At 48.1% G+C, this 27540-nt stretch overlaps 1 protein-coding gene across 4 annotated transcripts in view; it reads left to right on the top strand.

The window, feature by feature from the left end:
• CLIP2 (CAP-Gly domain containing linker protein 2) overlaps positions 1–23219 on the top strand; it is a 57687-nt gene extending 34468 nt beyond the window's left edge. For 3 of the 4 annotated variants that reach the window (XM_015646927.3, XM_015646926.2, XM_015646925.2), the window contains exons 5-17: positions 1269–1482; positions 2429–2626; positions 3761–3864; positions 5811–5871; positions 9290–9394; positions 10862–11806; positions 13918–13975; positions 15293–15376; positions 15765–15921; positions 16407–16566; positions 17474–17659; positions 19152–19214; positions 19698–23219. In XM_015646927.3, the coding sequence (XP_015502413.1) occupies positions 1269–1482; positions 2429–2626; positions 3761–3864; positions 5811–5871; positions 9290–9394; positions 10862–11806; positions 13918–13975; positions 15293–15376; positions 15765–15921; positions 16407–16566; positions 17474–17659; positions 19152–19214; positions 19698–19709 (2347 nt within the window). In that variant the 3' untranslated portion in view covers positions 19710–23219. The remainder of the gene's footprint in view (positions 1–1268; positions 1483–2428; positions 2627–3760; positions 3865–5810; positions 5872–9289; positions 9395–10861; positions 11807–13917; positions 13976–15292; positions 15377–15764; positions 15922–16406; positions 16567–17473; positions 17660–19151; positions 19215–19697) is intronic. The other variant, XM_015646928.2, reaches the window with a different exon arrangement.
• The last annotated feature ends 4321 nt before the right edge of the window (positions 23220–27540 follow it).

Genomic DNA, 27540 nt, shown 5'->3' with positions numbered 1-27540 from the left:
TTGTGTAATTTAGTCATTAGAACCTACTTTTTTTATATTAACATAGAACAGATTGTTTTATGACCCAGTGTTTAGTCCTATTCTTGCTGGGAGGCCTGTGAGAAAGCTCTTAAAGGAGCTTTTTGTGTTGGCTGCTCCCCTAAAACTAGGATACACAATGCTGGAGGTGATGTGGTTTTTCCTGCTGCAGTGCAGCTGGCCAGCAGCAAATGAACCTTGGTTTATGCTGGTCAGCCAAGGCCCCAAAGGAGTTTCCAGGGTTTGACACTGAGCTGTGGCTCATTTTTATTCTGGAAGAGGGTTCTGGAGAGACAGAATCTTTGGGCTCACTGCAGTTGTGGAAGAGACCATGCACTGTCATTATCTGATCATCCCTTTTCTGAGTTTGTTTGCATGGGAAACAGTTTCTCTGTCACCTGAAGGAGGTGGCACACGCTGGAGTTTGCTGTAATTGTATTTTTAGCTTCAAAGGTTTAAGGTTCCTGCTGTTTTGGTAGGGAGGATTTTCCCTGTGGGAACATTTAAACAGAACTGTGTGATTCAGATCTTTTTGTCTGACAGAGTCACAGGGTGGGTCAGGTTGGAACCACAGCTGGTCATCTAGCCCAGCCTTCCTGCTGAGGAAGGGTTATCCCAGAGCACATGGTGTAGCATTATGTCCAGAAGGTTCTGGAATATCCCTAATGAGGGAGACTCCACACCTTCTCTGTGCAGAGCAGCCTGCTCAAGCCTTGCTCACTGTACATGGAAGAAATTCTTCATCATGTTTAGCTGGAGCTTCCTGTGGCCTCATTGCTGAGCTCCACAGCGTAGAGCCTGGTCCATCTTCTGACATCTCCCTACAGACACGCTCCACTACACCACAACCTTCAAAGCTGGGTGAAGAGCACAGGCAAATTTGGGAAGATTGGTTGGTAAGGAAGGGGTGCTCGTGCTGTGGCTGTGGTTATGTTCTGGGAGATGGGCTCTCCAGGCTGCCAGCTGTGTCTTTCCTGGCATCTTAGCAAATGCACAGCAACCTAGTGCTTGGCAATTACCTCAGGTCTCCCTGCTGAAACATCACAAATGCAAACATGGAGTTGCCAGCACTACAAGTAGGAAAGGAGAATAATCCAGCTATTTGTACACAGGAAACAGTGCCACAGCAAAGCACCCAGGGATCAGCTGTGGGCTGGGGTTTTTGTACTGCTTGGCAGTGCCATTGTGCAAAGCTTGGGTAGAGATGGCTGCTCTGTCACTTCTCACTTGGTGCATCTCCTGTGTCCCAGGTATTTCCAGTGCCCACCCAAGTTTGGCCTCTTTGCTCCCATCCACAAGGTGATCCGGATCGGGTTCCCATCAACCAGCCCTGCCAAGGCCAAGAAGAGCAAGAGGATGGCCATGGGAGTGTCAGCCCTGACCCACAGCCCCAGCAGCTCCTCCATCAGCTCTGTCAGCTCTGTGGCCTCCTCAGTCGGGGGCAGGCCCAGCCGTAGTGGGCTGGTAAGTGGCTCCTGTGTGCTCTCTGCTGCCTCAATCTACCTTTGTGATCCTTTGTGACCCTTTGTGACCCAACTTCACAAAGCAGGAGGGCTGGGGTTTTCTTCCAGTGCAGCTGCTCCTTCACCATTCATGAGGTGAGGGGAGTGGAGTGTTGGGAGGGTGTCACAAACAGTCTCCCTCCATGGACACGGCTCCAAGTAATGCACACCAAGTAACTGTGACCACTGAAGAGCCTGAAGTACAATTTGCAGTGGGTTGATGAGTCTCAGTTCTGCTGTCAAGAACAGCTTTATAAGGGATCCCTGCAGAAAAAGGACGCTGTTTCCAGTCTCACGTGGTCGTGCTGCTCCTCTGCCCAGCTGGGCAAAGCTCCTGCTGTGACTGTCTCACTGTGGAGGGTGACGGTGTCCTGGTCACATGCCTGGGGTTTTGGCAGGTGCTCAAGCAGGCAGAAAGCAGAGCAGGCAGTGATATAAAATTTCTGGCTCTGCTGTGGTGTCACTGCAGAACACCCTCTTGGCTGGGGACAAGGGTGCAGTGTCATTCCTGGAAGAATAACCCCATAATGGTCTCCACTTGAGATCATTCTAACCCAGCTGAGCTCACTTTTTGGGATTTCATCAGTGCAGGCCATCAATAAAATATATCTAAGAAGGCAGATGATACAATACATGATAATTTTTCCTGACCCAGTTCCCACCCCATGTTCTGTCCTTTGGGAAATGGTGATTTTATTGCAGTGCAGAAGAGCAATTGAGCTTGTGAGCGTTGTCCAGATGTTTCTCAGACTTAACCTCCCCTGTAGGGCCCAGAGCTGGAACTGCAGCTCTGCTCAGCTGAATAAATGATCATTAGGTGAGCAGCATTCCAGATTTAACAGGGGACTTCAGCTATCCTGGACTGGAAAGGACACAGCTTTACCCCCTCTCTCTTTAACTCTCCCCAGCTGACAGAGACCTCTTCTCGGTATGCCAGGAAAATCTCTGGCACCACAGCTCTGCAGGAGGCACTGAAGGAGAAGCAGCAGCACATTGAGCAGCTGCTGGCAGAGCGGGACCTGGAGCGGGCAGAGGTTGCCAAAGCCACCAGCCACATCTGTGAGGTGGAGAAGGAGATTGCCATCATGAAGGCCCAACACGAGCAGGTAGGAGGTGATAGGGCTTTCTATCACCAGCTCTCAGATATATATGAATATTTGATATCCACTGGAAGTGTCAGATCATAATGCTGCCACTATGTGTGAAACTTGGGCTCTGAATTTCTGCCTTTTGTGTGTGAGTTAAGCTGAGGCTCTTTCTCCTCTGTCCCAGTGTCACATGTTCTACCTCTGCCCCAAGCCAGGAGCTGGAAAAAGTCTGTGCCAGATAAGAGGCAGTAGATAGTCTGTGTCAGGTGGATCAATACATTTCAATGCTGAAATGCAAGTGGAAGGCAAATTAGTTCCCCTCAGCCACTGAATCTGGCTGTGGCTGTGACTGCATTGCAGTGATTTTATGGTGCTGAGAACATCAGTTCATATTCCACTGCTCTCTCACCAGAGAGGATGTTTTTATAACCTTAATAAAGGCAGGAAATCTGGAAGGAAAACAGGCTGATCATATTAGGTTGGTGTTTGTTTATTTGCTTGGTTTTTGCTCAAGCAGTTGTACAGAGGATATTTTATGTTTTAAAATGCTTGAAGAGAGTTGTGTGTGTGCTATTTGTCAGTATGTGGTTCTTCAGTGTCTGCTGTTGTCCTGAATTCTTGTGCTTGTAAAGCCCAGTGAGCTACCTGGGAGAAAGGATGACACTGTATGTTTGTGTGGTGGGTCACACCTGCCTGTCAGAACTACAGGAGAATCTGGGAAATCAACTGCAAGCTGACATCCTTCTTGTGTGTTGTGTTTTCCAGTAATTATCAGTAACAACTGAATTAACAGAAATCTGAAATATCTCTCTTGCTTCATGACTGGGGCTGAATTGCACTGGTAAACTCTGACCAGATTTTCAGAACTTTTCAAGCTTCAAGTTCTTAATTCTAATCAGAGCTGGGTTCTCTAAAGGGGTCAGGTCAGAGAGGCACTGAAGCATGGATCACTTCCAGCTGCTGGAGACGGAGCAGTTTTTATTGTCTTGATCCCTACATCCTAAGCTCTTTGGAAAATGTGCTGTTACCTCAGCATCCTCTGAAACAGATCATCAAAACTTCCTGTACCCTACTTCTGACCCTTTTTTAAACACCTTTATACTACTTCAGACATGGCTGACTTTTGTTTGTCGGGCTCCTTTTTTGCTCCAGTATGTCACAGAGGCAGAAGGAAACCTCCAGCGAGCACGAGCCTTGGTGGATGGGATGCAGAAGGAGAAGATTGAGCTGTTGAACCAGCTGGAAGAGGAGAAGAGGTAAAGCAGGATGGGTGTGAGGGAGGTGAAGTCATGTGTGGACAGTGATAAAGCCTTCAGTTGGTTTTGGCTTAAGGATGAAATAAAAATTAGGTCATAAACAGGCATGTGCACGTTGGGCCATCACAGACCCTCCTGTACACCCTGGATTTTCTAAAGACCCTTTCCTCCCCTCCAGTTGTGATGGGCTGATCTTGAGGATGTTTTTTGTGAGGAAGGGAAGGCAAACTGGAACACAATCTGACTGTAGTGTGATCCACCATCTCCCCACATCCCAGAGACCCCCATCTGTGCAGATGTCATGGTGCACACATTTCCTCTCTGGATAAGAGTGAAGACCTGCATGTTATTCTTGGAGTCCAGGTGCTCCATAAATGTAATTAAACTCTTCAGTGGGAATAGAAAAACATTTATGTGTATTAAATAACTGAAAATAGTGTTGATTTCAATTGACTGATGCCCCTCCTGAGGATGAAATGTTCTTTCATGCATGTCTCCCCATACAGCTGACTTTCCCAGCTCCAGGCAGCCCTTTAACCCAAGACAGCTGAGTTTCCCTCTAAATATCAACAGATGCCTCCCTCCTCTAATTAGAGGAGGTTTAGACAAGGAAGCTTGTTTATGAAGTTAGTTTATGTACACTCACAGCTATTTTTATCTGTAACAGAAACACAGTCCTTACATCTGGCTACTAGCTAAACATCCTCTGTTTTTTTGGGGTTTTTTTCTGATCAGTAAAGAGAAAAAGAGGGATGAGGCTAGCAGAAAATGGAATTATTTTCTACTGTTACTGGCTTCTCTCTTCCAAAAGAGAAGAGTTTCCTTGGCATGTCTGTGGTTTTATGTGCCTTTATGTATGACTGGCCTGTGCAGTCTGTGGGGAAGGCTCCTCTGTCTGCCAGGGTAGCTCACAATTTCCACACTGTGGAAACATTAAACACTGCCCACCCTCTGCCAAGGAGGAAGAGGATCCAATTCCCTTGGAATATTTTGTATGGACCCTGTGCATTTGGCACAGGAATTGCCCAGTGCTCGGCTGCAGGACAATAAGGTTTAAATAATCAGTGAAACCTTGTTGTGGTTTGCTTGTTTTCAGGATCCTGTGTCAGAGAACAGGAGTTGTGTGTCTGAGAGGATGTGCCTTGCAAAAAGGCTGTGTTTGTGTGTGAAAAGCTGATTATAACTGTCCTGCCTCATGGGTCTTGCTGCTCAGTCATTGCTGAGCTGTTTGTATTGAAGAAAGCTGACCTAGAACAGAGGCTGGACAGAGCTAAGGATAAAGTAGGTATTTATTAAAAGGCCTTAAAGGATACACCCTGAGCAGTACAGGAGCCTGGCCAGGGCTACACCCAAGATGGACCTAAAAATGGTCACAAAATTGATGACTGGTCAAGAGGTCTCACATTTTTATAAGTTTTGGTCCATCTGCATATTGGGATTAATTGTCCAATTGCAGCTCCAGGTTATGAAGCCTCTTGTTTTCTCTCTTCAGCCCACTGTTGTTTCTGCTTTTGGGCCTCAAAGTTTGATTGTCTTTGGTATTAAGATAGGAAAGGAATTGTTTTGTCTGCCTGCTCTGTGAAGAGAGCTCACTAACACTTCATATGAAGCCCAAAACTACACAGCTAGGAAACACAGAATATGAAAAATATGAAAGCTAAAACTTAAGGCATCAGCATCCAAAGGTGTTCTGTATCCCTCTCCACTCAGACTTTGATTCTGCAGACCATGACATGATTTTTAATACTGGGTGGGTGGTTTTAGAGCACAAAAAGCTTATCAGTAGTTTTTGGTTAGCTTTTCTATTTGTTGGTAATGATCTCTCCAGTGATGGTTGCAGTAATCCATAAAACCTGATTAATAGTGAAAATATGCCATGTCTGCTCAGACAGAGGGTGCTGAGCTGAGTGTTCCTGATTGCTCTTTGTGTCCCTTTCCTTCCCCAGGAAAGTGGAGGACTTGCAGTTCCGTGTGGAGGAAGAATCCATTACCAAAGGGGATCTGGAGGTAATTCCTTATCAACTTGCCAAAATGTGGGGTCCAAAGTTGCATGTGGGGCCTCACTTGAGTAACTTCTGCCACCTTTTACCTCCCCTCTAACAATCCTTTATTGATGGCTTTGGACCTGCAGGGAACACCGTGGTGTAAATGGTGAGGATTGTTCCTTGGTGTGGTGCCCAGTGACTGTTCACCCTTGGAGCTGCCTGGAGTTAATCTGTCACTCTGAGTTGTTAAAATCTGTATCTGAATGTGTTGGAACTTAGGTTTTTCCACTCTAGAAATGAATTGACAGTTCAATTCCTGTCCCTGCAGTGTCCTGCTCGTAGCAGCTAATGGGCACACAGAGTCTCCTGGTTGGATGCTGTGTAATATGCATCAAAAATTCTGTGTATCCTGAGGAATCCTCATGTGGAGTTCACTGCCCAGGAGCGTGGGTTTGACACCAGGATTGAAACCCTGTCAGTGGGAGGGGCTGTTGCTGAGTGATGCTGTTGCAGTGAACATTGTGCAAACTGGAAGTGATGTTGGGGTGAGGTGATGTTGGCCCTTGAGTGGGAGGCTTTTCCATGGGGGAGAAGGAAAAGAAAATCTTTCTGTGAAAGCAAGGCTCTGCTCTCCAAATGTAAATAAATAAATCAAGGGCGTTTTCCATCTCTTTAGCTGGAGTGCCAGGTTAGTAACAGCCAGAAATGTCAAGGGCCCTGCTCCTGTGCTTCACTGTCACTCATAGCAATAAAAGCCCAGGAAAATAGCAAAACTAGGAAATGGATATGTTGCTGTGGCTGTGATTCTGTTGGCATAAACCTCTCTTCCTTCATCCAGAAGCTGAAGGAGATGTTTGACAGGGTGTAAATTAGCAGTGAACTGATAGCAGACCTTTGTGGAAGCACAGCAAGTGCAGTCTCTGCCTGTTGTGTGGGTGCAAAATCAGATTTCTGTTCATCCCTGAGCTGACAGCTTTCCCACAGTGCTTTAGAGAAGGGTGGTTGATCTGTGCATCATTTTCTTTCAGAGCAGTGAATTGTCCCTTTGTAAACTCCAAGTGTTTAAGCCTGGCTGTGGAATTATGGCAGTGGGACCAGGGTTAGCCAGATTATATATTTGGATGTATTTTTTTTTTTTTTTTAAAGCCACCATGCTTAGCAAAATGATAATCTGTTATGGATAAGGGCTCCTATTCTCAGTTTGGGACTTGCAGTCTTGGATTTAATTTTCCTTTGGGCTGGGAAGGAATTGTTTTGCAATGGGGATATGGCCAAGCTTTCAGCAGAACATCATGGTCCTGTCCTCACTTCCATGCTTGTCTGTAGAAAAGAACAAATAATTTCAAGAAAGACTTTTTGTGGTGGAAGACCATGATTTACAGGAAATATTTTCCTCATCAAGGAACTCTCTCATGCTCATCTCCTGGATCCTGCAGCATGCCTTGAATGCCAGTGGGAAGTCAGTTTGTAATTTGTGAACAGTTATTTAAGGCTAATAGCTGCAAGTAAATCTGAAATTCATATCTGGGCTTCCTCAAAGTGCAGGAGAACTTTGGATTTGAGGTTCTGACTCATACAGACTAGTACTAGCAAACCAATTTACATAAAACTATACAGGATTTAATTTAAATCTAAGAGTTCAGGACTGTAAAACAGTTAATCTTTTTTTAAATTGTTTTTTGGTTGGTTGGTTGGATTTTTTCCTCTATTTCCATATGTTTTTCTGGAGAATTAACAGATACTGAGCAAGAATTTCAGGTGGGACTGAGAGCTCGATTGGGCACTTGTGTTAAACTCCAGAACCTGGAGAGAATCTCTTTGAGAAGTCCAGAGGTGAGTTTTGTAATAGGTCAACATGCTCAGGTAGCAAATATCTGATGTGCTGCCACCAATTAATTAATTGGTATCAATGGAATATTTATTCCTCTTGATTAAAATCAATCCTGGAACTCCCTGTGGAGATGTGAATCTTAGGGGCTTTGCAGGAAGCAGAATTAATTTTATTTAATTAATTAAATGCCTTTTTTTCCTTAATTATGATGCAATAAGCCAACTTTTGCACTTAAGTTATATAGTTTGGGGTTTTGATAATATTTGGGCTCTTGAATCCACATCTTTTTTTCCCCTCCTTCAGGGGTTAAATAAGGCACATAAAATACAGAGCCATGTGAATATAAATGGCAGTTATGTCACCATCTGTGCATACATGTACAATGTTATTTTGCAAGCATGAAACATGGATTTTTTTAAACTTCTGTTTCTATAATTTGTACACAACTAGCCAAGCCTTGCTTTCTGAAAATCCTTACAACTGGCTCCAACAGAAAGAGGGGGGGAAGCAAATAATTATTTGGAAAATGAAGGGAAAAAAATGGGGGTAAAAATGGTCCTGAGCAGGTTTGTTTGCTTTTTGGTAGATTAATTTTTTTTTTGTTTGATAGATGAATTAAGTTTAAGGAAAATGTGGGGTTTGAAAGCCTAAAAGATTTGAAAGCCAGAGTGTCTCCTCTCTTTTATTTATAGAGAATTTTACAAGATATTACAGTGGTGGTTGTGGAGTGCTGAGCTTTGCCACCAAGTGCAGCTTTGTGGTACTTCAGCTTTAAAAGTGAAGGGCACTGAGGCAATGCTCAGAGCCAGTGCTCCTGCATTTGGGTAGATTACATGAACTTTTTGTGCACAGTTGAATTTGTCAAAGAAAAACCCCCTGAAAACAAACCACCAACCAACCAACCAACAATCCCAAAACCAACCAACCAAAAAAAGCTCTGTTTTCTTGTGCCAAAGTTAGTAGAGTCTTACTGTAAAAAAATCACTTTGAAATTCATGTCAGGCCCATTTAAAATCAAAGCACTGATTTCTAGAACAGTTTGGTATCTCAATTCCCTGATCTCTTCAGCGCAGTGTAATTTTTGTTTTACAACATGCCACATACAGTATGACCTGGGGTGTTTTACCCCCACTTAGTGTAGGACTCACACTGTCTCCAGAGCAAAAATAAAGGTTGGGAACATCTGACTCTTTTCAGTCTACCTTGTGATTCTTCTTGAGGAAAGATGTGGAGAGTCATTGCAACATCTTTGCATTCTCTGTGTATACAAGGGCCTTGTAGGAGCTTTGCCTTTTAGGAAGTGTCTTCAGTTGATGCAGCAAAACACTGAAGCAGGTTTCTAATGCAGAAGGATGCTTTCCTATCACAGACTCAATTTTCTTATGAAGAGCCACTACAAGTACCACATAAAATCCCTTAGGGACCATTTTCTGTTTGGTTGGATTTTTCCTCCTTGCTTGGGTTTTTATTCTCTTCCTGTTGTGAACTGCCTTTCCTTGTCTTTTATGCTGGAGATGATGTTGCAGCCTTCTCTTTCCCTCTCTCTCTTTCTCTCCCTCCCTTCCCCTACTCCCATCTCCACTGTTCTTTTTTCCCTCTGTGTGAGCAGACTCAGACGCAGTTGGAGCATGCCCGAATACGGGAGCTCGAGCAGAGCCTGCTGTTTGAGAAGGCACAGGCTGAAAAACTCCTCAGAGAATTAGAGGACACCAGGGTAATGGACCCTCACTTGCCCTGCCTGCAGACAGCGCTTGCACTGCCCTGGTGCTCATGATGCCTTGCTTTGGGTTTCTTTCTTTTTGGTTTTTTGTGGGGGTTGATTGATTTTGGCTTGGTTTTTTTTGTTTGTTTTGTTTTTTATTTGCTCTCTTTCCCAGAAATAGTAAACTATATGATTTCTAGCTTTGCTTCTCTTGTGGGGAACTTGTTTCTCAGACTGAGTTTGCTTCCCTGCCCCACGCCTCCATCTGACACATGAGCTCTTACAATTCATACATATCCCAATAATATCCACACCCTGCACAATTCATTCTGCTTCGAGGCTCCCCCAGGCTGTAAGAGGAAATAATATTGCAATCAACATTCCAGTCTCCCCTGCCCCTTGTGGGAGCTGCCATCTGAAGTGGAAGGTGCTGCTGAATGCAGGTGGGCCTGCAGCAGGACAGGCTGCCCAGAGCAATCCTAAAAGCAGCCAGATGTGTAAAGGGCTTTTTCATGCTCATGTGGTGTGGGACGCAGCAAACTTGCTGCAGTGTGAGCAGCAGTGGGTTTGAGAGCTGTAGAAAACACAAATGTGAGGGTTTCCAAAAGGTCTGGATGGTTGGAAGCACCCTGTGCCCATCTAAAATAATGACCACCAGCCTCCTGGGCTGATGGCTGCTGGGGAAATGGCAATTGAAACGGAGTGAAATTGATCTCTTGGAGTTTGGCTCGCTTTCCTTCTTTCTTTTGCCTTTTTCTAATATTTCATCCTCTTCTCCATCCGTAGTGGCAGCACCCTGTACTCCCTGTGACGTGCAGGGAGTTCAGCCCTGCCAGGTTACATTCAGATGGCAAAACATGGATCCATAGCCCTTAAGCTCAATGTGTACCATGGCCAGATTTTATTGTCTTGCATCCTCTAGCCTCCTTTGTTATTTTGACTTTGCTAATAAACTCTAACAAGTACTCATATGTAAAAATCCCTTTTCCTTTTTACACCAGGGTAAACAAATTCTGTTACAGAAGAGAGGTTTGCAGGCTGAGGATTGCTGAGCAATAAAGGAAACATGATATGCTTAATGCTGGTTTTGATGCTTGTGAAATTCTTGCATGTGCAGTCACATCTCTGTGCATCATCTGGCAAGATGCCTGGTCTGGAAACATAATGCCCTTCCAGGACATTATTTTTCATAAACCACCGTTGCTCCCTAGTGAATTTCAGGGGTTATTTCCAAGGTGTTTTTCTGTGGAAAGCAAGAGGTTTGTATTAGGAATAAATAAATTGCAGTTGGCACAGACATAACTGCAAGGTGTCGGTGTTGGTTACCCTGGTGCAAAACTGTGCTCAGGTCAGAGGGCACCGGGCGTTCTTTATCTCTTTATTTGAACTTTGACTAATCTACCTTGAATTTATTTCCACTGGAGAACGCTTACTACAGGGGAGAGAGGCGCTGACTTTGTGTTCTCTGTCGTGTTGCAGCTAACCACGGTGGCGGAGAAGTCCAGGATCCTGCAGCTGGAGGAGGAGCTGAGCCTCAGGCGCAGCGAGGTGGACGAGCTCCGGCAGTGCCTCCAGAGCTCCCACCAAGCAGAGACCCCTGAGCACAACCTGGGCTTGCAGTCCGAGGCTCTTCGGTTGCGGGATCAGCTGCTGTCTGCCAACAAGGAGCACCAGAAGGAGAGCAGCCAGCTGAAGGAGAAGTATGAGAAGACGCTGAAGAAGTACCAGCAGGAGATGGAGAAGCTGAAATCTGTCAATGAGAAGTACTCGCAGGAGATTGTTGATCTGAAACAAAAAGTTCAGCAAGCCACTAACGAGAACATGGGGCTCATGGACAACTGGAAGTCCAAGTTGGACACGTTGGCTTCTGACCACCAGAAGTCTCTGGAGGACCTGAAAGCCACACTCAACTCAGGCCCTGACACCCAGCACAAGGAGATTGTGGAGCTGAAGGCAGTGGTGGAGAGTATAAAGTTGGAGCACCAGCTGGAGTTGGAGAACCTGAAAGCAAAGCACGACATTGAGACAGCTGTCCATATAAAGGAGAAAGAGAGTCTCAAACTGAAGCTGCAGGAGGCTTTGGATGAAGTGGAAAAAAGCAACAGCAACTGGAAAATGCAACTGGAAAGCAAAAGCAGTCAGCACCTTCTTGAGCTCCAAGATGTGAAGGACAAGTGTCGAGATGCTGAGCTGAGGGTGCATGAACTGGAGAAACTTCATGGTGAATATACAGATCAGACAGAAGCAATAGCTTTCTTGAAAGAGCAGATATCTTTGGCTGAAAAGAAGATGTTGGACTATGAAACATTACAGAAAACAGAAGCCCACAGCAAACAGGAAATCCAAAGATTGCAGGAAAAAGTGCTTGTCTTAGAGAACAAGCTGCAGTCCATGGAGGCCCTGCATCCTTCTCAGCATGCAAATGTATGGCTTCGGGGTCATTTTGCTTGTTTATTTTCACTCTTGGGAACTCCTCAGCTGCTGCCTTGTGCAGTTTTCTGAGGCCTCAAATATCTGGATGGTTTTTCTCTTCCACTGAGGGTGCTCTTTCTGCACTGTATCTCCATGCTGAAGCTGTCTTTCCACTCTGGAAAGCCACTACAGTGGGACAATTAGGAAAAAGGATCAAGTGGGGCCACACCTGGGTTTGGAGGCTGCTGTGACAGCAGACTAGGGCTGGCATGGTTTGTCAGGGTGGGCTCTCATCCCAGTGGCACCAGGCATGGGGTAATAAAATGCTTGATTGAATATGAGACCAAGGAGGGCTAAAATAAGAGTGGTAATATGAAGAGGTCAATTTGCTGTGGCCTTTGTGTCTCTTTAAGTCATTCTTTTATATATATTTTTTTTTTAATATTTGCCACAGGATGCATCATCCCCCTCTTGTGCATGGCACAAGGAATCGTGGCTGGTTCTGCACTGTAGTGAGCAGGGAGATTGGTACTCATGGCTCTGGGCTGGGCCCCTATTTGTGTTTGAATTTTGCATGAGAAATGAGGAAAAGCCCAGTTTCCATCCTGTGGGGATGCAGAAAATTGAAATAAGCTGTGAAATGTGTGCATTTTAAGAATACTGTGTTGAAATTTCAGCTGGTGATGTAGTTTCTGTTCCAGACAGAGATGCCAATGAAATGAATTCAATGCCTGTGTTTAACTTCCCAGCATGAACAGCCCCACTGAAACCAGTTGCACCTCCAGGGAGCAAAGTCAAGCCCATGAATTCCATGTTAAGTCAGAACTTCACACCTTGGAAATAAGCACACTACAACAGAGGCAAAGGCCAGGGAGGGATCTCCAGCATTTTTAGTGTTTGAAGGGTTGCTCCAGGATGTTTCATCTAGTAAGGACAGTTGGGAACAATAAGTACAGCCAGGAGCCTGGGAAAAAGGGGTTGTTATTACAATATGTAACACATTATAGCCAATATTCAAACAGGAATGAATAGAAAAGAAGCTGGAGGCTTGTTCCAGAGCCCTTTAGATAAATGGAAGGGCTCTGGGGAATATTGATACTGGATTAGAACCAGGGAAGTCTTGAAGTAATTATTTCAACTATGTGTCAATTAAAATCAGGAGATTATGGGAAGAAATGCATGGGTGAAAGCCTTTGAGTATCATGGGGCAAGTTCTATTTAAAATTGTCTTAGCTAATTTGAAGTGACTGCAGTATTCACCATTCAAGTATTTTAAACAAGCAAAGGTGTCTTGTGACACCCTTTCCTAGACCTTCAAGGAAGAACTACAACTGTGCTTCCCAGGAATAGTTAAATAGTTATTTCCATACCAAAAATACATCAGGAAACACACACATCTCCTCTGGGGGTGCTGCTGTTTGAGTTGTCCCACAGCCCAGACTTCAGAGAAGTGACCCTGGAGCTCTGGACTGTGGTGGCCACAGCAGCTGTGTGTGCTGAGGTCCCAGCAAAGGCTTTTGGATGGGAAGAGGTGTGAAAGGCTCAGTTTTGGCCTCTGCCACAGAAAGTTTGGCACTGAAAGCTCTGCAGTCTCTGGCTTTTCATTGAAGTATAGAAAAGAGGGTGGGGAAAAAAGCAGAATTCCCTGTGTGGACCCAGCATTTGCTTGTTATTATTTTTATGAATGTTGTATAAAATCAATTATTATTTTACCAATGTTTTTATAACTTTGGGGACAGCTAGGTTCTAGAGAAGTTGAGGAACTTGTTGACTGGTAGGTGTCAAGCTGCATGCTGGAGAGCATTTGCAGCTGGATATTTGGGATTGAGCAGAGTTGTCTGAGGGACAGCAGCTCTTCCATCCCTCTGGAACCAGAACTGGTGGGGAAAAACCTGGGCTCTGTTCCCTCCTGAGTGAATCCTGCTGCTGTGTGTGAGCACCCTGGTCAGCCTCAGTAGTACCAGCTGGACAAGTGGCTCCTCAAAAAAAGCTTTTATTTCCCTCTTGGGAAGGATGTAAAACATCCTAACTTGGACATGGATGGGGCTTTGTGGTTGTTAACCTTTGCTTTGAATCTTTGGGTGAGGGGTTGGTTTATATCTTATATTTTACATTTATTCTAGATGATTGAGACTAATGATATTTCAGAAGAAAAGATAAAGATGAAGCAGACTATGGAAGGTATGAAGCTATTATTTTTACCCTGTTCTAGTGACTCGTATGCTTTCTCTTCTTCTGCCTTTCTGCTCTTGCAGGGATGGCTGCATGGCAGGGGTTTAGGAAATCATTTCATCTGTCAAAATTTGCTGGATGACATTTGTTGTCTGGATTTGTTTTTTCCTTGTGATCAAGCTGAGCATATGCAAGGGTGGATGTTTTTACCTGTGTTAGATACTCTCCATGCAGATGGTGCAGGTTGGAGACAGATCTGGGGAAATAGGTGCATTTCCATCCCTTCACTGATTTTTACAGCAGGTAAAATTCAGACATCAGATGTTATTTTCTCACAGGAGAGGAGTGGTAATGGTAGATATTCAAATAATAATAGTTAACTTTTTATTAAGCTTACTATAAATCAAATCCATCCTTTTAACAAAACGTGAAATTTATACACTCAGGAAATTTGTATAAAGTGTTCTTCAAACGGAACTGTACTCAGCCCCCTCACAGAGGGTGAGCTGTAACACTGAGTCTGAGCAATAGCAGAGCTGGATTCTGAGGTGTTTTGTCCTATTTCCATTGCCCCCAGTGCAAGCCAGGCATTGTCCATAAGCCTCATCTGCCTCTGCAGATCTGGGATTCTGTAGAGCACATCCATGTTATTCCCCATCCATGGAAGTGCCCAAGGCCAGGCTGGACAGGACTTGGAGCAGTCCAGGATGAAGAGCAAAGATATCTTCCAGGTCTAGTGGAAGATGTCCCTGCATAAAGCAGGGGTGTGGAACAAGATGAGCTTTAATTTCCTTTCCAAAACAAACTATTCCATGTTTCTGTACCAAATTGTTTGCTGATTGACAGGTAATTCCTGCCTAGTGATGGCAGAGCTTAACTAGATCCAGCAGCCACTCAGTGCACGTGTGCATTGTTTCCACACTGAATAAAGCCTGGAAAGATGTACTGGAAACAACCAGGTCACATTTGCACCACAAAAGCATCAGACTTCAGATCTACAGCTCTGAGCATGGAAATGCATCAGTTCATCAGAAAACATGTCTTTTGAAACAGTCCCTGCCTTCCACTGTAGGAGGTGACACAAAGAAACGTGCTAAAAGCTCCTTTTGGGTTTTGGTTTTTTTTAATTAATGTTTTATTGCCTTTTTCTCCCTCTTCCTTTGTGGTTGCTGTCTTAACCCTGTCTGGTACAACTTCCCAGCGTGCATCCCATCTGCAAGTGTGGTGAGATGCAGTGTGTGCCACCATGCTGTGCACCTGACACCTGCCCAGTTTGCACAGAGCGTTTTCCAACCCTCTAATCTTTGTCTTTTCATTCCCCCACAGACCTCCAAGACAAGCTGAGTAAAAGAGACAAAGAAGTGTCATCCCTGGTGACCCAGACTGAAACTCTAAGGGCCCAAGTAAGTGGTAAGTTTCCCTAATCCAGTGTTGGTGGGAATGAAATGTTTCCCTGCTTGTCTCATGCACTGGTGTTGAACAAGAGCCCAGAGCTGAAATAGGCTGATGTAAAACATGATGCTGCTGGTTTTTGAATGGTTATTGCTGGTAAAAATTAATTCAGGAATTGAACACAAACTGCAGAAGATATTTGTATCCTGTGAGGGAGGGTTTGGGCTTGTTAAAGCTAATGAGGCAGAAGTCAGTCGAGCTGGGTGTGTTGTTTCCAGGATGAAGCCAGTCAAGAGCTAATCAGGTCTGTGCTTTTAGGAGTAGGGATTGGGAAAAGGCAAAAAAGCAGGAATGTAAGTAAAGGATTAAGTGATCTTTCTTCCCCTGAATCCTCTGCTTCTCATAGCTTTGGAAAATAAATGCAAAACAGCAGAAAAGAAGGCTGATTTGGTGTTCAAAGAAAAGAAGAGGTTGGAAGGAGAACTGGAAGCCTTGACCAAGAAGACACATGATGCTTCAGGGCAGCTGGTCCTGATCAGCCAGGAGCTGCTCAAGAAGGAAAGGTCGGTGTGCAGGTCTGGAGGACAGAGCTGGAGACAGAGGGGCTCTGTGTATATTCATGTTCTTCCTGGATGCTGTAATCAACCACCAGAAGAAATGTAGGGTTGCACTGTTGAAATCCAGCCCAAAGCTTTCCCGTTCCTTAGAGATGCTGATGTGAGAGTTGGGTTAGAGTTGGAGGCTGTGAATTCTCAAAAGGCACTGCCCTTTCACTGCTTGCCAGGAGCTGCAAGACAGCTCAGTTCCCGTGTAGATGCTGAATGAAGTCATCTCCAGAGCCAGCCAAGCTGCTGCCCTGCTCCCAGTCCCTGAGCTGGTCCCAGTCTCAGAGCTGGCAAAGAGGGACGAGAAAAGAGCGGTGGGGGTCGGGTCAGATGTGCTCACTGGCCTTTCTTTGGATCTGTAGCAAAGGTGGGGGGGAGCACAGCAGAACCCCAGTGGTGGGTGGGCTCTGGGAATTCTTCATCTCTTGCTGCTGCTGTTGCAGGAGCCTGAACGAGCTGAGAGCGTTGTTACTGGAGGCAAACCGGCACTCCCCGGGGCCGGAGCGGGACCTCAGCCGGGAAGTGCACAAAGCTGAGTGGCGGCTCAAGGAACAGAAGCTCAAAGATGACATCAAGGGGCTTCGAGAGAAACTGGTTGTGCTGGTGAGGGCACTAAAATCCCTTCTAGAGGCTGAAAGGCTCTGTACTGCTTAGGGGAGTGGGGGGGAGGGTCTGAGCCCTTCACTCTTGTTCCAGGTCTTTGTGTTTTCTTTTGTGCTGCTGAGCATCTTTTGGGAATTCTCTTGACCACGACTGAGCTGTGGCCTGGCTTAGCAGCACCTCACTAAGCAGCAAAGATATCCATATGTCATGTAATCACAGAATATCCCGAGCTGGAAAGGCCACAGGGATCATCAAGTCCAACTCCTGGCCCTGCTCAGGACACCCCAACAATCACATGTGTCTGGCAGCACTGTCCAAATGCTCCTGCAGCTCTGGCAGCTTCGGGGCTATGCCCAGTGCCCTGGGGAGCCTGGGCAGTGCCAGCATCCTCTGAGGGAAAAACCTTTCCCTGATATCCAGCCTAGACCTCCCCTGACACAGCTCCAGCCATTCCCTGGGTCCTGTCCCTGGTCACAGAGAGCAGAGATCAGTGTGTGCCTCTCTGCTTCCCCTCATGAGGAAGTTGTGGACTCCTATGGCCTTCTCCAGTGTTCTCCTGATCCCACAGCTTTTACATCTATGGCTAAATAGGGCTACAATCTGTGGGAGAAACTGAAAGTTGTTCAGCTACCCCACGCCTTTTCCATATTCTCTGATCCAAGAATAAGCAGTGTCCTCAAATTCCCGGGTACTTCAGCGTCCTCCAGTGGCTGAGATGGGAGGAATTGATTTGAACTGCTGGGAGCAAACTGGAGCTGCTCCTGGTCCCTTGATGCGAGCTGCGCTCTGCCCCCGCCCGCTGCTGAAATCCCAGTGCGCTTCTAGGCACGATGTGCATTTCCACCTCGAGTTCTGCAGCTGTTGGTTTTGATATAACATCTTTTGATTTTCCCCTTGCTGCCTTAAGGACAAGGAGAAGTCAGTGATGGACCAGAGGCGATACTCGCTGATCGACCCCTCGTCAGAGTCGGAGGTGATCCGGCTGCAGCACCGGCTCGTCAGCACAGAGGACGTGCTGCGCAACGCGCTGGAGCAGGGACACCAGATGGAGAAGCTCATGGAAGCAATGAGGCTCTCCTCTGAGAAAACACAGGTAGAACATCCCCAAACAGGGTTGTTTTAGCCCTCATCAGTCCCCCTGGGGTCTTGCCCTGTGCTCAGGGGATGATGCTGTCAGCTGGGTCTCCTCCTTGCTGGGAACAACCTGACAAAAACTTGCTCTGTAGATGCAGCCTAATGCTGTAAAATCCCTGCTGGTTGGTAATAACAGGTCCCTTTGTGCTCCAGAGAATGGCTGCTAAACATGGGGAAGTTGCACTGTAACTGTTCTTTATGTGTACAGTATTGTCTGGCTGCTTGTGTTCGTAACACGGAGGTTGAGGTTTTTCTGACATCCCTCTTCTTTGGGAGCTTTATCTGTGCATCCCTAAGCAGAAACTTTGCAGGTGACTGGTGATACCCATCAGGTATCTGCCTTTGGCAGAAAGAAAATCTTCTCTTTCTCCTTGTGTTGGACAATGCCTGACCCACAGCTTTGCAGGAGATAACAAGGATTTGACACTTGGATGTTTTCTTGAAGAGTTTTAGTGACTCCTCTGGGAGCCTTTTTATTTAATTTCAAGCAAATTTGCACCACTTTGTTCATTATCGTGACCATGTTCTGAGACCAGACTTGAAGCCTGATTTTTGATATCAGCTGTGTGGTCAGTGCCCAGATTGGGTGAGCTGCAGGCAGGTAATTGCCTGTGGTGGGGGGTGCTGGGCCCTGGCAACAGCACTATTCTTGCCATCCAGGTAGGATCCACTGCCTGGCAAACAGCTCAGTCTCCTGTCCCAGCTTAGTTGGAATTTCTGCCTGGTTTTCATGATCAAACTAAACCTCTGTCCTGTAGGGTTGATTCTGCATCTTTGTGGTCCCAGTGAGGATGGAAACTGGGACTCTTAAACCCTGCAGCCTTGTCTCCCCATAATGCCATCAGCAGTTCACCAGTGGATGTGACTCTGATTGCCAAGGCCCAAGCAGCAGCATTGGGAGTGCTGGGGCTTCAGGCTGCAGCTTCCTTCTCTTGCTTGTGCTGCCTGTACTGTCATTGGGAAGCTGAAGGGCTCCATACTACTCTGCTAGAGAAACCTTATAAATGTTTAAAAGTTTTGTCCTCTCTAAAGATAGAACAGCCTGTCCTGGTTGGCACACTTGTCCCCAGAGATGGGGAATGGAAATGTCCTTTCCAGTGCTGGATGTTCAGTATGCTGTGCTTTGCAGCTAACACTGGATTTGTGTTTTGGTGTTTAAGAGCTGGGGTGAATAGTGGGTTTGTGTCCATAAGGAGCTTGGGGGTGTTTGGTAGCTGGGGGGGATGCAATCTGGCACATGGGGATTGAGCCAGGGTGCAGAGGGCAGGAAGATTCTTGCTCATATTCTCAGCCCAGGAGTGAGCTGAGGTTTTTGCATCCTTTTTTCCTTGTGTGGAGTGGGCAGCTAAGGGAGGACAGGGCAGTCTCACTGCCTTCTTTTCAGTGCTTGTAAGCAAAACCAGCAGGATCTGTGTCCCTCTTCAGTAAGTGTTGTCTGTCTTCCATTGCAGACTGTTGGAAATTCAGGGTCTGCTAACGGGATTCACCAGCAGGATAAATCCCACAAGCAAGAGGTGAGTTATGAGCAGAATGTTGTTTAAAACAGGACCTGCTTCGTGTGGTTTCTTGCCTGCTGTGGTGGGGACAGCACTTGGATGGGGGTAGTTCTGCCAGCACAGCTTGACTGTTTCATTCCCACAGCAAAAGCAAGAAGCTTTGCACAACTCCAGCTCCCAGGTGTGGTGGGAACCTCACTAGAAACCCCTTGAAGCCCTGGGGAAGGTGGTGGTGAGGAGCACACAGAGGTGCAAAGGGAGTTTCCCCACAGTCTCCTGGATCAGTACTGTGTGACACTTCTGGCAGCCCCTGCTAGAACCTGCCCGGCCTCAGATCTCTGCTGTCCCCTTTACATGGGCGGCATTTGTGGGACATGCTGTCCTGGCCTCCCACAGCAATCATCTACCCATAAAAGCTGTGGGCATTCTGCTCCATGCCTCTTCCAAAAAAAGCCTCTGTGCTTGTCCTCATTCTGCCTAACAAGATCTGTTTTCTTCTAGGAGAAGCTCTGATAGAGAAGAGGTGAAAAGGATCATTTCACGCCAGTATCAGCTCCTCTGCACAGTCAGGAAAAACACCACCACATCTGGCTTTAGCACCTCCAAAAGACCACACACAGTATTTTCACTTTAAAGCAGGACAATGTTTATAATGTACTAACTGTTGTAATCAGGACAATCCCAGAGTCCAGTTTTCCAAGACAGCCATTGTTCCAGGAGGGAGCAGAAAGACCTCTCTGGGTTTGGTTTCTTACTTGTATGGTTTTGACTGTGGAATTTGTATTGTTTGAGCTGCCCTTGTCCCACCAGCTGATGTGGTTTGGGTGACAGCTGCCCTGACCTGTGGCTGAAGTGTCAGCAGGTCCCAGTAACCCCACAGGAGCTGCAAAGGGATTTGCCTGTGGTGTTCAAAGCACGTGCCCATAGACTGCACCCTTCCCACGGGGTCTGTCCCTTCCCTCCCACACACCCTGGTGTCCTGAGGACCTGCACAAGTGAGTGAAACCTGCTGGGCTGATGATGTGAGGGCTGGGGCTGTGTTCCCCTCCTCCCTTTGTGGAGGACATCACTGTTTTAGAGCAGAGGCTGCACTTAGTTCTTGTATTATAGCATGTTGTGGGAAATAATCCAGTTTCAGAGGGATATTTATTTTGTTTCTTCTCCCCTGCCATTTGGGGAAGAAGATGTGGTGGCTCTGAGTTTGGGGTCAGGCACACCTTGCCTGTGTAGTTTGCCTTTCTCCTGCAGTGAGATCTCTGAGCAGGCCTGCTGGAGTCCTGTGCCATGTCTGCTGTCCAGCTTGGTCCCCCTCACTCCTGGGGGGTTCCTTGGGTCTGTTTTGAACTCAGGACTCTGCAGATGCTGGATCCCAGCATCGCTGGCCTTGGAGCTCCATGCTGGGGGCAGTCAGTGCATTGAGAAAATGGTTCCCTCCTTGCCTGTTTCATTTAACAGCTCACTGTGGGTTGCCTGGTGCTCTGCAGTGTGATGCCCATCTGCTGCTAACCAGGATGGATGAGGTGAAGGTGCTGCTGTGAGCCTTTGATGGCTTCAGCAATCCTCTGTGCATGACCTGAGTGTGTTTGGAGCAGAGGCAATCCAAGACCAGAGCCCACACAGCTCTTGTGTCTGTACCAGCAGAGGATCTTGTTCCTTCTTCCCAAGGCTTTACTCTGCACCACAGCTCCCAAGTGGCATCAGGGCAGAGGAAGGTGACAACATGCTCCTAAAGGTGTGAAAGAGCCCAGCTCAGGTTCACTGTTCAGTAGCACAGACAACAGTCACAATATTTTTCCAGGCTTCTCCCACTTGTTGCCCAACTCCTTGTGCTGTGATGGGGCATCTGTGACAGGACAAGATGGGAGAGGAGTTGTGAGGCCGACCCCCAGCAGGTGAACATGATGGCACATCAGCTCTGTTGCTTTTTGCCCTGATTTCCCACAAAGTTGTGTCACCTTTTCTCAGTGGGTTGCCAGGCTCCTGCTTCTTTGAAGGATGTGCAGCCAGAAGCTCCCTGGGAAAGATTTGATGGCTGCAGTCTTGCCATGAGGAGGATGACATTGAGTACTTGACCCTTCTCACCTGACACATGTCCTGTCCTTCCTGGGCACCTGCAAGAGGGAGGCCCCATTCTGGTTTGTAACTTGTTTTCCCTATGGGTTTTCCAGTGATTTGTGACCAGCTGCCTTCACCTACAGCAGAGGCACCTGTGTTTTCCACCTCCCTTTGGCTCTGTATAGTAATGAGACCCCCTGGGAGTGGTTATGGAGACCATTTGGTTCTGTTGATCAGATCCAAAGCTGTCAGGCTACAAGAGTCTCTGGCTCCTGCCTCTTCCCAGGGCCCATCCCCTGAGAGCACCTCAGACCTGTGGCTTTTCCTGTTCAACCTGGGAGACAATGCAGAACAGGAACAGATGGGTTCAGACCAGGTTCAAAGTTAGTGCTGATGGTCTTCTCTGGCTGTAAATGACTGTGCTGGTCCCTGAGGGTCAGCCAGGAGCTGTTGGCACTGCTTGGCTCTCTGTGCAGGCTGTGTGGTCACTGTGTTGCAGGGCTGAGGGTTGGAGCCCCCCACCCATTGTGGGAGCTGCTCCCAAATAGGGCCATGCACAATGCCAACAGGATATGCTGTTGTGTGCTCATGTGGGCTTCAGCTCAACCCTGTCTAAGGGCCAGGAGGGGTTGGACTCACTCACTTCCTCCCTCTCCAAAATTATCACAGGCTTCCCCAGGGCACCAGCCTCTGGCTGCCCTTCTGAGGAGGTAAGAGACCACACTAGGGACAAACTTGGAAAGGACAAGGGGGAGGTTCCCCAGCCCCTCTATTTATTTGTAAGTTTAAGTGCTATTTTTACCTATGTGGTGGTGTATAAAGTACTTCATGATACTTGGTCTTACTGGCTTGGTTCTTTGGGAGAGAGTTCCGGGGCACTGGAGCGGTGATGCACCCTTGTCCTGTTGTTGATCCGGGCTGGTTCCTGTTTGTGCCTTCACTCCCCCTTTGGCTTCAGCCTTGCTCTTACCTCGATCCCTGAGAGCTGGTAAGGGAAGGGCTGTGTTTTCCCCAGCCTTTCTCCCAGCCTGAGAATGCCATGCTGGTTTTCCATCTGCAGATGGGGCCTGAGCATCCTGCCCCAGAGCAGCGGTGCAGGGTGGGGAGCAGGAGGTGACCGTGCTGCTGGAGCCAGTGGCGTTTTCCTGACAGTTAGTGATGCTTTTCTGCTGACAGCTGAGCCCTTATCCAGTGAAAAAAAACAGCCTTTGCAATGGAGACTACTTAGTATTGAGTGATTTCAACAGCAGAATTCAACTGAATTCTGTTCTCTAGAATTTCTTCTCTAACGCTCAAGACCAAAGGGAAAAGAACCAGTCTTGCTTGGGAATGTCAACTTTATCCCTCCTGCAGCATGCAGAGAGCTGGAGCAAGGGGCAGCACAATGCTGGTGCCTATGGAATGATGACAGCTCTTGGAATGACAGGTGCCAAGCTGCCAGCCAAGGCCTTACAGCTCCTGCCTCCCCCCAGCCACCAGCAGCTCCTCTGACTTGCAGTAGAGATGCATAAGGGTTTCATTAAGCAAAATGATGCAAATGACACTGTAAAAGTCTTAACAAAAATTCCAGTACTCTGTTATTCAGCAGCTTTAGCAGCTCAGCACTATCTGTAGGGAGTTATTAATACACTAAGATCCTATAGGCCTCCTGTAAGTTACCACAAAAAAGATGATACTAGATGTATAAATGGATGATAACCTTTTACCCATACAGTATGTATTACAATTTTGTAGCTTAGTCATTTTTTGGCTATCAGATTTTGTTAGTATGATACAAAAAAAAAGACAAAAAAAAAAAGGTTTGACTGCTAATGTCTATTTTGTTAATTGATTCATTTTCTTCCTCTGTACAAAAAGCTGTACAAATCTGTCTGTGTAACTCCTCCACATCTGTATTCATGTACCATCCCCTTGTCCTGGCTTGCTGGTGTGGTGAGCTCCTACTAAACAATAAACTCTGTGGCTGAAGTTGGGCATCCTGGGGCTGCTGGGGCATGTTCAGGGTGTTCTGCAGTGCACAAAGTGTCCTGAGCTGGAAGGGGCTGGGGCCACGGGGCTGTGGCACTGTTCCCCCTGCCCTGAGCACCAGCAGAGACCTTGAGCCATCTGTGTTTGGGCTCTGCAAGTGGCTGGGAGGCTGCAGAGCTGCCCTGGGGATGAGCTGAGCTGGAGCACAGCTGCATTTGCTCTTCTGCATCCCATGCCCAAGGTGGGGACAGCCAAACCCAGCACCATCTCCTGCCTGGGCAGCTGCTGCTGTTGAGCATCTCCCAAGCCTCAGCGTGGTTGTGCTATTTATTAATCTGTGATTATTTTCTAATTGTCTCCCCAGTCCCTCACTGACATGTCCACAATGCCCTGAGGTGAGGAGTGTTGCAGGGTGCTGTGCCAGACCCATCTCCCTGCACCTCAGCACTGATCCATGCTTGTTTGAGCAGTGCCACCTTCATTTTGCATAGACTGGTTGGGTCATCCTCATTCTTTCCAGGTCATCTACCACAGACCTTCAGAGCACATGGGAATGGGGATTGCAGTGAATCAGTCCAGGAGGAAATGCCCCACCCCAGGCCCTGCCTCTCCTGTCCCTGTGTTCCCACCACATGTCCATATGGATGCTCTGAGCATCACGGAGTTTTGCTGTCACACCTGAGGCAGGACTGGGTGGATTTATGCTGGTTCTTGGTGCTGAGGCAGAGCAGGCAGCTCTGTACTGCCCCACAGCACTCTAGGCTGTGATTTTAACTATCTGAGAAAAAAAATGATGTAATAGTATTTTTTTTATGATGCTGGTGCCCTATGGAATGATGGTACCAAAGCTGCCTGGGTGTTACATGCTCCAAACCAGGCCTTGGGCTTGCTGTGCCAAACCACCGAGCAGCCAATGTCTGAAACCCAGGTGAAAGCAGCAGGTTTGGCCATTGTCTCACAGGGAATGAGCTCTGTGGGACCACTGGCCCTGCCCATGGCCTCTGCCCAGGTGCTGCTTTGGGGATCCCTCACTTGCTGAGGAAACAAACAGAAATGTGCCCTTTGCACTTCACCTGGGCCTTTGTGGTTGTTGCGGTGCCCTGCCGGTGGTGACTCACACTGACAGTTCACCTGCACAGCAAAGCCAGGCTTACTGCCCACTCCACAATGCAAGAAGGAGGAAATCAACAACATGGGATGCCACAGAAGAGGACACTGACACAGCAGATAAAGAGCTGGCTTAGCTGCAACTCAAGTCTTCAACTGATTAAAAGAAAAAGAGAGAGGCCTCTCCTGTCCTGTGAGACTTTTGAGCACCAAAAAGAGGTTCCAAAAGGGCTGAAGAGGGGCTTGGCACAAGGGCCTTGAATGACAGGACAAGGGGGAATGGCTCCATACTGTGACATGGCAGGGTTAGATTGGCTATTGGGAAGAAAATATTCCATGTGAGGTTCAGGATGCTTTGGCACAGGTTGCCCAAAGAAATTGTGTCTGCCCCATTCCTGAAAGTGCCCGGGGCCTGGCTGGATGGGACGTGGAGCAAGTTGGTCTAGTGGAAGGTGTTCCTGCCTATGACAGGTGATTGGAAAGAGAGGATCTTGGAGGTCCCTTCCAACCCAAGCCATTCCATGACTTCATGACTCCAAGAGTCTGTGACCCACCAGCTCCCAGGGGCGGGGTGCGCTGCCTGGCAACGGGAGCTGTGATGAAGAGGGGCATGAGCAGGGCAGGCTCCAGTCCTGCAAGGGATGAGGAAGGAGGAAGGAGCCTGCTGGCTGCCCATTCTTTTTTCCATCCCTTTTGCTCACCCCCTTCGTTATGCCTTTTGCTCATCCCTGACAGATCCAACTGGGCAAGAAGGCTTCTGACCAACCAGGGACCGAGTGTGTGCAGACATGGAAACATCCCTGGACACGCTCAGCCTCTCCCAGCTCCTGGATCTCTCCATTGGGGTACCCGAGAAGGGGGCTGTTCATTTTGCAGCCTTGAGAAAACTGCTGCTGGTTGTGCTGGAGCACCTGGACGTGCAGTACCTGACCACCGAGGAGCCGTGGCCGGGCCAGCTGAGTGGCCCCTCACTCGCTGATGTAGCTGCTGAAGTGAAAGAATTTAAGAAGGAGATGGAAGTCTACAAGAAACACACATCTGAGGTAGAGGCTCTTCCCAGCCCCCTGGGCTCTCCCCCACCAGACAGCCCCTCCTCACTTCCTCAGACAGTGGTGCTTGGCACTGCCCTCACTGCCCAGGCAGAGCTTGAGCTGCTGGCAGTGGCTCTTTGCCGTCTGCGTGGGCTTCAGTGCTCTGGCACTGAGCTGGGCTGGGGCTGGCGGCACCGGCACCTGCTGGCCTGGCTGAGCCATGGGCTGCCCGTGGCAGGGTGGGGCTCTTTGGGGTGTTGCTGCCCTGGCCATCACCTCTGATATCCCACTTCTCCGACTGCTTCACAGGTTCTTGAGGACGCTGATGGAATCACAAGTGCGTCAAAAGGCTTAAGCAAGGTACAGGTCTCTGCAGACCACTGTGGTTCTGCAGATCATTCTCCCCACAGGCACTCCTCAGGTACTTGCCACCCTTACCACTTTCTCCTACAGTCCTCTAGGTCAGAGAACTTAAAGAAGAAGAAGAAGGGACAGGTCGGTGAATACCACTCTGGTGGTGATGGTCGTGTTGCCCACACTCCTCATCTCTGATACCACTTTCTCCTACAGTCCGGCATGACAAAGGAAAAGAAGATCCAGGAGGCGCAGGATGAGGTGAACTGCTGCTGGGAGCAAGTCCTGGCTCTGAGACAGCAGCCTGTGCCCTCAGCTCTGCCGGCTGGATGTGTGGAGAATGCTGCCTGCAGCCTCCCAGCCTGGCTGAGCCGGGCCCTGCGCTGTCCCCCAGTGCTCCACAAACCATGGCAGGGCTCAAGGCCTTGCAGGTCCCCACTCACCCTCCCCAGAGACTGACTAGCACCACTCCTCTCTCCTAGGACGTGCCTCTCTCCCTGGATCTCCGTGAGGAGGTTCAAAGGATAAAGACAGCACAGACCCACATGGCACAGACAATGAAGGAGTTGGCTGCCTCGGTGAGCTACAGGGTGATGTCACCCTTGGGCTCTCATGGGGAACTTCAATGGGACTCCAAGAACAGCGGTTTAGGGTCAGGGTCTCAGGAATGGGTGGGGGGCTCTGGGGTTTTCCGTGCAGCTGAAGGGCCCCCATGCTGGGACAACATGATTGATGTCTGTGCCCTGACTCTGCCATCACTGACCTTCCCAGATAAAGAAGTTGGAGGAGGACATTAAAAAGCTTAGGCAGGATACAACCCAGTGGAGAGAAGAGACCAGTGAAGAGCTCTCTCAGCAAATTGAGTAAGAGGATAAGAGTGGGTTTCATACTCTGTGGGGCTGCAAGGAAGCCCAGGGGATCTGGGAGCATCCTGGCCTGTGGGTACAGGACAGTGCCTGAGCAGCCCTGCAGGGTAACCCTGCCCTTGCCCCCATCTCCCTGGCCAGGGCTGTGCTGCAGGAAACAAAGCGGGAGCTGCAGAAGATGGAAGAGCAGGAGGAGATGAGGAGTGCCATGCTGGAACAGCTGCTGACAGCGAACCAGGTGGATGAGGAGAGGTCCTGGGGGAGGACTCCTACCACCCACTGGCTTGGTGTAGTAGCCCTTCTGGGGCAATTCCCCAGTTGGGTACGGCCACCTAGTGCTGTCGATTCCATCCATCCCATCTCTTGAGCCAATTCCCTCTGCCCTTCCTGCAGGTGGCTGGAACAGAGGAGACAGTGGGGAGCGTGGAGGAGGAGCAGAAGGCAAAGGGGGAGTGCTCCAGCTGCTCTGTCGACATCAATGAGCAGTTCAGGGAGCTCCTCCTGCGCTGTGAGAAACTCCAGGAGCAGGTGGACTCCCTGGAGTCTCGCCAGGTGGCCATGGGCAAGCTTGAAAGGATGATGAGGAATTCGGGCCAGGTAGGCACTTGGCAACACGGGGGACTGGGGAGGACGTTGATGGCATCCCCCAGCTGCTTATTCTGTGCTGTAAAGTGGGGGAGACCCAATCTGCCCCAAATTTGCCTGGACCAGTCAGTGGCATGGACAGAAATTAAAGCCTTGACACAAAAGTCCTGTTGAAACTGAGGGCTCATGGCCACTGGCTGAGTAATGCAGGTCTGCCCCTGTGGAGCAGCCAGATTCCCTTTGGTCAGCATCAAGTGTTTTTCCTCCTTGGAACAGGACCAGGAGATGATGCAGCCCAAGGATGCCACAGTTATGCAGGTTCAAAGGGACTATGAGAAGCTCAGCTTCATCTCAGAGAGTCTCCAGAAGGACTCTCAA

This window comes from Parus major, chromosome 19 (genome assembly GCF_001522545.3).
Source record: "Parus major isolate Abel chromosome 19, Parus_major1.1, whole genome shotgun sequence".
Taxonomy (NCBI): domain Eukaryota; kingdom Metazoa; phylum Chordata; class Aves; order Passeriformes; family Paridae; genus Parus; species Parus major.
Note: the sequence above shows the minus strand (reverse complement) of the source record. Positions and strands in the feature narration are given on the sequence as shown.